This window comes from Limulus polyphemus, unplaced genomic scaffold (genome assembly GCF_000517525.1).
Source record: "Limulus polyphemus unplaced genomic scaffold, Limulus_polyphemus-2.1.2 Scaffold360, whole genome shotgun sequence".
Lineage (NCBI taxonomy): Eukaryota > Metazoa > Arthropoda > Merostomata > Xiphosura > Limulidae > Limulus > Limulus polyphemus.
This window is the reverse complement of record NW_013665970.1, coordinates 524,446-537,585: the sequence shown is the minus strand read 5'-3', so window position 1 is coordinate 537,585 and position 13,140 is coordinate 524,446. Positions and strand designations below refer to the sequence as shown.

Here is a 13,140-nt window from a genome sequence, read left to right as displayed (position 1 = left end):
TCTTTGAGAAGTAAGCGGTATTGACTTCCTTAATAACTAAAACATTTATTTCTTGATATTCCTTGTGTAGCTGTTTGTTTATATTTTCAGGTTATTTTGCACGTACGCACATTCAACATATATCAACTTTAACAAGTAAGCGGTATTGACTTCCTTAATAACTAAAACATTTATTTCTTGATATTCCTTGTGTAGCTGTTTGTTTATATTTTCAGGTTATTTTGCACGTACGCACACTCAACATATATCAACTTTAACAATACCGAATTAATTAAACTAGCAGAAATACCCGCACTCCGGGCTGGTATAACATCACAGAGTAGATTGTATTGAAGTATTTCTTTGTAGACGTAGTTATCAATGAAAGTGCCTTGCTTTTCTGTTGCAAGACTCATTAGATTTTCACTAAAGAGAAACAAATATTTTTTTTTAAGTTTGTTTTTTGATTGTTTTATATTTGAAACTTACTATTTTTGTTTGTAATTTTTATTGGCTAAATCTGAAACTTACTCCTTTTTGTTTGTGATATTGATTAAATCTGAAACGTATAATTTTTGTGGAAATTTCAATTGTTTTATTTATTGCTCAGCTATAAAATTACTGCCTAGTTATACAAATATTACCCAGTTATGATTGGTGATGATGGGTGCGGTAGTTTCCGAGATACGAATTTTGGACGTATACATCGCAAGCTCCATTATAATAAGATAGAAGCGAATTGACCTATGTCAGTGAAAATATGGCTGTTCATTGTTGTTCTCTGAAGCTGCGGACAAATTCATACAATAATGTATTGTTACAAAATACAATAGATACCATTGCTAGCGCCTTGTATATGTCTCAGCAGCATATCAAGCCACACCAAGACATGTCGAATGTGGTGGAGATCACCACACCACACAATGCACAAAAGAAAAAAAAAAACTCATTAAAAATACTGCAACTGTGGAGGAAATCACATAGCCAACTATAAAGGAAGTGAGAAATACAATCAAATTAAACAACGCATATTCGAGATAAAAAAAACCTACAATGAGTAAAGACACAAATAACAACACTACCATTCAACAAACAAAGCAACCATTACTAACAACACCACAACTTCCTAAAACAACGTACACACAAATACTTAAAATGACAAACCAGCAACAACAAAAAGCGCAACCACCCGCAGAAAATACAAATAGCAACGTAACAACACAATCACAAGCCTCAAAAACAAATGAAATTGAAAGCAACACAAAAACAACAGCAGAAACGAACAAGAAAGAAAAACACACACATTCATCGATATAATTAAAAACACATTCACAGACTTCATTGCTGAAGATTTTAATTCGGCAGAGACAAAAGACTATATTCACCATAACCAAAAACAAAACTTTCACAAAACATCTACCACAGATAATTACATCAATCACAGGATACTTATTCTCATAAATTCACCTTCCAGCATATCAGCATCCAAGGTGCACAAGATTGAAGACATCACCAAACTAGTGAAACCCGATGTAATAGTCATAAACCTGGTCTGTAATAGATACCACAAACGAATGTATAGCTATAGATGTCCATGTTGATAATGTCATGTACGTTATGGCAGCAGGAATTTACTGTTCACCATCAAAAGATGTAGATGTCAAACCTATTAAGTAACATCCATTCATACAACCCAAACTAAATCTTCATAAGAGACCTGTAACGGATTTATTATTATATATTTTTATTTTAATATCGACGTTTGTTTAGATCAAATTTATATTTAGAAACATACTTAGCTTATACTGTTAAATATGTACTGCGAAACTTCCGCCTATTCTCTCAAGTTGTAGAAGATTCTCGAGAGTAAGAATCAATAATATATTTGTGTATGTAAACGCTAGTGTTAGCACCATTATTGTTACATAAAGCTGAAAATTCGAGAAAGCCTCCACACGCCTATGAATATAACTAACGCGACGTACCAAAAAAAGAGTATCTATTATTAGTTTTATATCAACTTCGGAAGCTATAACTGTGATTGTTATAACGCTTATCAATCGGAAAACGTCAGATATTTGACCAGGAACCTTTATAAAGTTCGAACATTACAAATCATTTAACTTCAGTGGATTCTTATCTGACATTAGTATTTTTACGAAAACATTATATAAATTCATCGTAAAAAAACTCGGCGTGTGTGGCTGGTAAATAACGAAGGACAAAGCTGGTTAGCTCCCTGTGAAATGAATCATACCTACGTCAACTCGTAATCAACTTGCTCATCGTGAACCCTCGATAAGATATCGAAGAAGTTCCAGACTAAAAAGAAGACTTTACATTGCTTGTAAGTTTGTGAAACATTTGTTTATAAATCATTGTTTGTAATAACTATTTGTTTGTTTTGAATTTCGCGCAAAGCTACACGAGGGCTATCTGCGCTAGCCGTCCCTAACTTAGCAGTGTAAGACTAGAGGGAAGGCAGCTAGTCATCACCACCCACCGCCAACTCTTGGGTTACTCTTTTACCAACGAATAGTGGGATGGACCGTCACATTATAACGCCCCCACGGCTGAAATGGCGAGCATGTTTGGTGGGACGGGGATGCGAACTAACCACCTGACCATACTGTAGCCATAACTGTTTGTAATAACTGTTATTGTAAATTGTATTCTTGTGTATATATTGAAACGTATTTCTGTTAAAAAGAAAACTGTGTGTATCAATATTGTTGGCAAATATCATAAACTGACTATATATATCGGCTTTTACTTAACTGCTAAATTCAAAGTACAGTTTAACTACTAAATTTAAATTTATCACTTAACGCAGTTTCAGGCTATTTGAAATTCTAATATGTAACAGACCTAAGTAGCTAACATAGGTTATTTAGATGTAGAACAACTAATACAAACGGTAGAAGATTATTACAATTTATAGATAATATAAATATTGCTCTATTAAACGATGCCACCCCGATGCCTACAGTACCAGTGATATACTGGGTTTTTGTTTGTTTAATATAAACCAAAAATTCACCAGTTTTCAAGTCGAACAAGTCGTTGATAGTGATCCTTCTTCAGTCCACAGTTTGGTCCAGGTCCAGCGTTGACCGTTTGTAGTGATCATCTTCCTATTTAATATGTCTTCAATCTCACCTCCCACATGAATAAGTCAGTACCAACCGAAATACTCAATTATAGAAAAGCAAATTGGAATGAATATAGATTTTATCAAATCTACTCATAATTAAATTAATTAACCGACCCAAAACAATTCTGGACACACTTAAAACGATTCACAAGTACAGGAAACACAAACAGAAATTACCCATCTCTAGAAACACATAACACTTTGTCACACACAAACAATGAAAAGGCTGAAACGTTTAAAGAACACACATTCAGGACACACCATGAACCTGACATGAATACACACTTTTTTAATGAGGTGAACAACTACGTAACACACACACACAAATCTGTACACACCACAATTTCCTGCTAACGTACAAATTAACCAAACAAATAACAACACAAAGGAAAATTATGTAACACATCAGACGACAAGAAACACAACGGAAATAGAAATTAAACAGGCAATTAAAGCAACAAAAACAAAGATCCAAGAGAAGATTGGATTCAAGCTATCCTCCTCAAGAAAGGCACTCAGAGAAATAGAAAATGTATAATAAATGTATGGAAACGTTCTCGGAATCATTTACTCCAGAGGCAGGTGTCCCTCAAGGAGGGGTAGTTAGCTCTATCTCATTCATCATGTATGTAAGCAATATGACCCTTAAGGATCCAAACCTAGGCTTCTCTTCACAATTCGATAAAGATTTTGCAGTCTGGAAAAGTGATCTTATTTCCTCAGTATCAGCAACAAATTTATAACTTCAGCCAAATAATATAGTGGAATATTGCCAAAAATACCGTATAAAAATAAATGTCCCCAAAAATCAGTTGGTAGTATTCACAAAACTAAAAAAGGACCCGCCCAAACTATATGCCAATGGTACACTTCTCTATTCCACAACATAAGCCAAATTCCTAGGATTAATCTACGATTCTAAATGAACGTGGGTTAAACACATAAATAATATTCTAACCAAAGTTTGGCAACGTACGAATTATGCCATGAGTCTAACGGGCAAAAAAACTGACCTTCAGCTGACAACATAATTAAAATCTACAAAACATACATAAGCCCAATAATTGAATACGAATGCCCAGTATGGATAAACATAGTACCAAAATACACCAGTAAACTACAAACAATAAAAAATTCATTACTCACTATTGCATACATAGCACCCAGATAAACTCCATCAAAATTTATGCACAATTATGCAAATATACAAACTATCTCCGATAAACTCCTACATAATCGTTAAATTATTTCGCGTAAAATTGGCACATAAATTACCTTCTGTGTGAATTAGATCGCTACTGCATACATGATGGGGATAGCCATAAGTACCTCTCGCCAGTTAATATATATACGTTAAGAATAAGCATTTTATAAGGCCACCTAACACTAACTAAGAAACCAACATTAGTTTTAAGTTGATAAGACAGCATTGAAAGGGTATTTATATAAATGCTCTCGATTAATGGAAAATTAATGCATGTGAAAAATACATGTGGAACTGTTCTCCATGTGCAGGACTTTGCAACACAAAATAAAGATATATTGTATTTATTCACACGAATATAAATGTAAGTACCTACATGGACATTGCTCTAGAAGGGATCAGGGTAAACGTAGTGTTTAAATTCGTATTCACCTGAAACAGCTACCATCTACTAGGAGGGAGGAAGAAGTCATTTTCCCATTAACATTTTTCTCTTGTAAAAATTTCGACTTTCAATGGATTAAATTGAAACTTAGTGAATTACATATAACGAAATAAACAGAATTAAAACAAAAGTGTTTTTAAGCATTCTTATATATGAAAGCTTAAATAACATTTATATAATTAGTGAGATTTTGTTTATCTACATAATAACACCCGAGTCTTTCTAGTTTTAATTGAATTGAACTGATGAGTATGTTGCAAATTCAAATGTTTTAGTGTTTTTCAGTATTACAAAAATAAAGATAAGTAAATAATTGGGAATTTAAAAACCTGCAAATAGGAATCTTAAACAAAGGAAAGAAACAAGGCTGGAGATACTGTAAACATTATTTACTCAAACTAAAAGCCCGATTTTGTTACCTAAAATTACATTTGGTGGAGTCAAAATAGAAATTTGTGGTTTGAGTAAATAATTTCTACAGTATCTCCATCATTGTATTCTTAGTTTTTTTACAATCCCTATTTACAGGTTTTTAAGTTCCCACTTTTTTATTTGTCAGGTTTGCTGACTTTTTATGCTCTACTGTTGGTAAAGGATTACTTGATACGGTAACTAACTTTACACATTGTAATGATAACAAACATATCTAGTAGCTAGCTGACACGGTTCATGATGATTTACTGTAGCTATTGACTATTTGATCGCATTAGTTCGAGATGTAGAATGTTAAGCTGCAGCTGGAGGTTGTCATGGAAATTTTTTTGAAAAGAGTGAGCATTTATAGTTTCCATGTAACTAAATTCTCTATATATAATGCATAACAATGGGAAAATGTATGTCTAGATGAAGAAAAAACCTACTAATTGCGTATAAAACTTTATCAGTAGCAGTCTTTTCAAATAAAATATGTACGCCTAAAACATTGCTTTAACTAAACCTTCGTGTCTTTTAAAGTAATTATTCTACAAGCCCTACAACTAAAACGGCTTGATATATTGCACCCAAACCTTTCATAGAATACTAAATAAGGTACCGCGAAGGTCGTAGAGGTATTGAAAAATTGATTTGTTTCTTCTGTATTTTGCATAAGCTGAAAAACAACATAAGTCTAGTGTAAACGATGTTATCATTACCCCTTGAACTTAGCTTTCTTACAAATACCTGGTGCTCCTTTAATTAAAAAACTTTTGTACAGAGTGAAAGAGGAATTATCAGCCAATAATTGATGAACATGAGATGACTGTAACATGTAGATATTCAATGCTTTGTACACTATACAATCGGTATCTCTAGGGAGCCAACCCCCTATATTATGAATGAAGTGAAGGAGTGAAAACAATTACTACACATAATATTAAATTTTTTCACACATCCTTGTAAGCCTAACATGCATGCTTTTTTGTACATTTTTATATATGTGTGTAGAGTCTTAGCAGTTAATAGTAAAGGTTTTAAAGTGTTGTTTGAACTGAATCTTTACTGTTTAAGGTGCATTTTTGCCCGAACGTTCTATTGGGGTTTTGTGCAATTCTTTGCGATCCCTATAATGAACCACTATCGTGGTTCATAATACTGTGACATAATCATTACAAGTATAAATTATTTAGCTAAAGGTCCATAAAAAATAATTTTTTTGGCTTGTCTAGCATTTTTTAAGTTTATAACATTGATTTATTTGCATTTTAATATATGACTTTGGTAAAAAGTAATTGGTTTGACCATAGTTAAAATACGATGGATAAAACACAACATAAATTACAATTCAAGAATTCCTAAAACTCGAGTGCAATGTATTTTAAATTTAAGTGTATAACGTTGATAATTTCGATTATTTTCATACAATCTTTAGTAAGAATATTATGAAAATTGATTTTATACATTAAAATAACAGCTACAGATTATGCATAACTTCCTTTATCCTTGCCTTACCTAATCTAACACAAATTTAAGCCTTTCACAGTTATAATTTTTTTATTCAACTTTAACGTAAGTTATGCTGAGCCAACTGGTTTTCACAGTTTAGTCTTTGACTTATAAATCGCATAATTAGCATAGTCAGTACAAAATATAAATAACTAGACGTATATACTTCATCACGAGACTTAGCATTTATTATATCTTTTATTTCTATCTTTTCGTTAATTTTATGTTTATCCGACTAGTAACGCTTTAGAAGTAATGATGCAATAGCTTTTTCAAGAAGAACTGCTAAACATCTACAATACTAGATGCAATTACTAACAAGTAGTCTTAATTATGGGTGACAGACAAACTACAAAAACTTCTATGGCCACTTTCCTTTAGGTCTTATGAACATCTGACGAGGCTGGGCCGCTTAATTATCATTGGTAAAGCTTAATATACTATGCCTTTTGGAATTGTGTCAATGTAGTAATTAATACTTAAGAAATTTAAAGTTATATGTTAAATCTATCTAATAATGTAAATAGCGAAAACACATTGAATTAATTAAATTTAATACAGAAAATTAATATAAATTCAGAAATATATAAACTGTCTAATTTAGTACGTGGTAAATTACCACTAGATATCAACAAAATCCATCACTCAACTTTTGTGTGTAGAACTTCTCGGAGATTTGGTCTAAGCCTACGTCTTAAATACACTATACTGTACGAAGGTGGCCTTGTTAAACTAAGTCTATCCAAATAGCCAGACTTAAAAGTGGGCTAGTGAAAAGAACAAATAGAAGGTGACCAGTCGTAACAGTTAAAGGTAATTTAATAAAAGGGGCTTTACGTTTTAAGACTTCAAGTATTATAAGCAAACTATTCAGCATATAATCGTCACCCTCCAAAAGAAAATATTAGATTTATTAACATTAGTTTCAAATGTAATTGCAGAGACATTTTGGAATATAGTAAATATCCACTAACTTAACTTTCGGCCAGTATACGTGTGCTAAATCCAGTTTAATAATTACCTTGTGCCATCTTGAAAATGTTGATTTGTAACTAATGAAGGACTGGAAATGGTTCACACTCCGTTGCCACAAAACTCTATTTGCACTTTGGGGCTCGTTTCAGTCGTAAGACTGATGGTTAAATTCCATTATTCAGTAGGACAAGAGTAGCTCAAGGGTTGGAGGAGGTGTGCTTTCCCTCGAAACTAATATTTGTTCAAAATTTAAGCAGACCTGGAGAGGCCTAATTGTTAACATGCCGGACTATCAATCTGGAAATCCATGGCTCATGTCCCGTTGCCATAAAAAAACGCCATGGTTGTATTAAAAGAGTGACAGTCAAGTTAGCAATATATTCTTCTGACTAGCTGCCTTCCTCCTTAGTTTATCAGCTAAAAAGTAGGAACGTTAACCTATATATAGCTTTGCGCGAAATTTTTGAATCAAACAAACTAACTTAATAATAATACAGTGAAATGCTTGCATTTAGTGGGCTACCCAAGGAACGTAAAAGAAGAAATGTATCTTTCAAAAAACTTGTTTCACAACTACAAAAGAGACTACTAAATGTATCTGTATTTCTTTTTATTAACTTTATGCAAAATTTATTTTAACTTGTTTACTTTATGATATCGTAATCAAAATATCTTAATAATAAAATTTTTCATATGGACGAAATTAAATTTTGATTAAATTAAAATTTGCAAGGGTACAACTTAAATTTGATAGATTCTTGTTTTAAAACAAATTTTCCCAAAGTTTAGGTATGTCAGTGTCTTTGGTTTTCGCGTCAAACTTTTCTATCAGTCGCTTTGACTGGTCAGGAGAGAAATAATTTTTCCAATCACCAGTGGACCCTTTTCGTACAAATTCAACCTCAAAAGGCATATTCAAATTATGTTTTTCGTAATATTCTCTTACATGTTTTAGTCCTTCTGGCATTTCTTGGCCGTGGCATGTATCTTTATTACCGCTTGTGTAGAAATGCTTCATTTCTTTGTTAAAACGCTTCATATAACTTACACTTGTCTGATCAAGGATTTTCAACATCAACTTATCATCATTCTCCAACATCTCTGCATACTGTGGACCCAGAAACCTAGCAATCTTCAGAATAGCAGCTCTTGTGTCGTTTTTCATTTCTTCGTATGTTAGAAGACAGACGTTGGGGTCGTTCCTGTGTTCGTACCAGGAAATAAGATGGTCAAAGTAATCGCCCCAGTCAGTTTCACCATCAATGAATATCTCGAAGAAGTCGTCGAAATTCCCATTCTCGAAATGGTATTCTGGAAGCATTTTCGTGTGGTGATAATAAGACACGCAACAGTCTCTAGGATTTCTAGCTATGTATATGTATTTGGCACTAGGTGAATAAGGACACAGATTAAATGGCAGATGTGTTTTGATGGATCCAGGACGGGGCATGACTTCTGCAATTTTAGGCCCTGACATCTCCAAAAAAGGAGAACGTACTTTGATTTCCTCGTAACTCCTGAACGTTTCACCTTTGTTAAGAATATTGTGGACAATATGCTGTGCCCAAGTGGTTCCACATTTCGGAAAAGTCACGATAAATATGTCATCATCTCGTGGTTTATATTGAATAGCACCTCGTAAGCATTTAGAGGAAACACTAGCGTTCATGATAAGTCCGTCGATAACTTGATACTTTGGCTTGTTCTTGACCTCGGCCATTCCTTTGTGATGATGGAATCTAAACGTAAGAATTTTATTTACAATTATTATATTTATAACTCTTAATGGTTTCATAAATATAAAAGAATATATACGTAAAAATATTATGGGTGTGAGTGTTTGCAGTTAGAGAAATAACGAATTAAAACGATGTCATTATACTGTGAAAACATGGACTAATTATAAACTTGTTCGCTGATGTAACTATATTCATCAAAGCACTGTAAGTTCGAAATAATATTCGATGTAATTTGTAGTGATGTTTTAATGTTAGTTACGAATTATTCACTCCGAAAGGTCTAGTCACTAAAACTGATTTCAACGATAACATCGAAAGCAATAAATAGAGCGAAACTTTGTCAGTGCTTTGTCCGTTTACAGCATTGTTTGTGTATTATAAAATTCATGACTGTAATATAATCTGTCATTGATATTTATAAAACATTGAGTTCTATACTGAGTAATAATTTTGTATTTTTGACCAATATAATTTTTTGACTCGCGAAAATAACGTTACATACAAACATATTTAATAACGTCTTCTATTAGTCCAAGTAAGAAAATGTTTAGCGTCCGGAGTTTTCGAAAAAAAAAGGAAGGTTTGTTTGTTTGTTTTTGAATTTCGCGCAAAGCTACACGAGGGCTATCTGCGCTAGCCGTCCCTAATTTAGCAGTGTAAGACTAGAGAGAATGGCGGGTTCGAATCCGCATACCACCAAACATGCTCACCCTTTCAGCCGTGGGAGCGTTATAATGTGACGGTCAATCCCACTATTCGTTGGTAAAAGAGTAGCCCAAGAGTTGGCGGTGGGTGGTGATGACTAGCTGTTCCTTTTTAGTGCCCGGCATGGCCAGGTGGATAAGGCGCTCGACTCACAATCTGAGGGTCGGAAGAGGTATTATTTCTTTCATTCTCTTATTTTTAATTTAGCTCATAGCTCCGTCAACTCTTGACCGATTTGAGATCTAATTACAATTTTGGACTCATGAGGTCAAACCCTTTCAATTGATGTATTTAACAGCGCCCAAGGTCTCGCAGATTAATTTACTCTAATCCTGCCTAAAATAATTTCAATTTGAGGGTAGGTTGTAAGAGATCCCGATGGGTAATAAAATCGAATTGGGTATACGCGCGTCACACGTTTGGTATTGCTGGCGCACAAAAATGTAGCTAATAAAAAAGAACAAAGTCTCTTAGATTAATTTACTCTAATCCTGCTTTTAAGATAACTTCAAGTGCCGCGGCTATTGAGGATTGCCTCTTGTTTCACCAAAACGATACAGAATTTATCACAAATAATGAAAAAGTGCAAAATGTATCAACTGCGATAATTCAAAAAAGGGGGAAAAATAGCCAAAAAAAGTGAGGAGGGGGGGGGACTAGTGCAAAAAAAAAAAAGGAAGCGGGCGGGGACACTAAACGTATTTTTCTCTTTCCTTTTTATTTGCCTTAGGTGATATATTATGCAAAAGATAAGTAATGAAATATTATATGTCTAATTACAAAAGTAAATTTATTAAATTTTGGTTCCAATAACAATCATGTGTTATATTTGTATATGGCTTGGAATACCTATTGGTTTTCTCTCGAGGTGACAGTATATTCGAAACTAAATTAAAACTAAACCATCAAACTTTGGCATCTTTTCAAGAAATGTACTCGTGTAAGATGTCGGGAAACAGATGAAGACTGTATTTGAAACACCTACGCAAGAAACCAGCTGCCACTGAAGGATCGACTGCGAGGTTTGTATTCGAGAAATCAGCTGCCACTGAAGGCTCGAGTGTGAGGTTAGTATTAGAAATTAATAAACAACAACACATTTTTATATACGAGCAGAAATATTTATTATTATTATTACAAAAGAATCTCTCCATAAACTTCCCTGTGTAACGAATTTATTATTATGTATTTATTTTAATATCAATGTTTGTTTCGAACAAGTTTATATTCGAGGGCGTGTCTAACTTACAGTGTTAGTTACGTATGGCGAAATTCCCGCCAATTCTCCAAGGTTGTAGAATATTCGTGAACACAAGAATGAACAATATATCCACTTCCATAACCGGTTAAATATAGTTTAGTATTGTCCAAACGTTCGAGAAAAACACTACCCGCTCGTATAAAAAGACCAAGGCCAAAGAAGAAACAGATACAAGTCTGCTAGGAAACTGTTATAACCGTGTGTACGCTATAAACCGTGATTTTGCTAAACCTTACCAACCGGAAAATATACGACATTTGACCAGGAACAGCTATAAATTTCAAACGTCAGTGAATTCTCATCAAACATTAGGATCTTTCCAAAAATATTACTGGTTTCTCATCAGACATTGGTGGTTTTATGAAAATATTTTCTTACTCCAACGGTCCAACAATTCAATGCCTGACAAAGCTAGCTAGCTTCCCGACAATTGTACATACATCGACTTTAAGTTAACTCGCTGGATATCAAGGATACTCTGAGATAGGAAGAGTGTTTTAGGTTATTTGTAAGTTAATGAAATTTCTCTTTATAAAACTTTGTTATAATTAATCGTAATAGTTGCTATTGTGAATTGTACTGTTGTATATGTATGTATTAAAACGTATGTGTCAAAAACAAAAATGGTGTGAATCAGTCTTGTTGGCAAATAGTGTAAATTAAATGAAATATTGGCATATTTCTAAACACTAAATCCAGGGTACAATTCAACTATTAAAAGTTAAATTATTTAACACTGCTTCGAATTATTTCAAATTATCAATACGTAACACCTGTCAGATTATGTATAATGATTTGAATACTTTTATTACATTCTGGTACATTGATGTTACACTCCCCTCTTAATATCATTTTTTTCTTACTTCATTAGTGTGCCTTACATTTTCAAACGTGGTTATAATGAGATTGTACAGCAGAATAAGTTCCTCATGCTCCAGGACCTTGTAATGCCTACATTCGTGCATGGGTATTGGATATCATCCCTCCGTGGTGTTCTTTAATTGCAACTCGTATATTTCTGAATTTGCATTTGATTTCTGCAAATCATTTTGGTAACTTCAAGTTAACCGATTTTAATTGATATATTTTCCATTGCTGATGTTGGTTTTCTTTTGGCACCACTTAGTTCTGGTGACATCTCAGTAGCCATTTTTTTCCTACTTTATCCACATATTTCAGGTTGATATTATGTTGGATACTTTTCATTAATTTAAATTTTACAGGGCCAAATTTTCTGAGAGCTTCGACGACTGTTTCAAAATGTTTTTTAGTGGTTAGAAAACTTGCTTTATAATGCTTTACATCGTTTTATTTTGAACACCGACAGAGTTGTTTACTGCAATTAGTGAAACTACTTTTTCGTTAGTTATTTCCATCTTGGAACAAATTGTATTATCTTTTCCAACTTTTTCGCAAGTGTCATCTGACATTGTAATGTATCTTTTAAACTATCTTTTGATTTGTTTTTTTCTTGTGTGGTTTTTGCTTAATTCCTTTTTTCTTGTAGGGGTAGGTGTTTCAATTACAAACTATTCCGCCAGGTAGATGTAGTACTTTTTTTTGGTCTTTTATGTGACAAAGATCGACACTGTTTAAAGACTTTTTGTAAATATAGTACACCTTACTTAACAACTTTACATTTGTTCTTGGTTAAAAGCTGTGAATCAAGTTTGATTACAGCTTCATGTATGTTTGTTCTTGGTTAAAAGCTGTGAATCAAGTTTGATTACAGCTTCATGTACGTTCTTTGATTTC

The 13,140-nt window shown here is 33.3% G+C and overlaps 1 protein-coding gene across 1 annotated transcript in view; it reads right to left on the bottom strand.

Annotated features, from left to right (window-relative positions):
* Positions 1-8,329: 8,329 nt before the first annotated feature.
* LOC106457674 (amine sulfotransferase-like) overlaps positions 8,330-13,140 on the bottom strand; it is an 11,551-nt gene continuing 6,740 nt past the window's right edge. Inside the window, exon 2 of the mRNA XM_013917111.2 lies at positions 8,330-9,419. Coding sequence (XP_013772565.1) covers positions 8,444-9,400 — 957 coding nt within the window. The 5' untranslated portion in view covers positions 9,401-9,419 and the 3' untranslated portion in view covers positions 8,330-8,443. The remainder of the gene's footprint in view (positions 9,420-13,140) is intronic.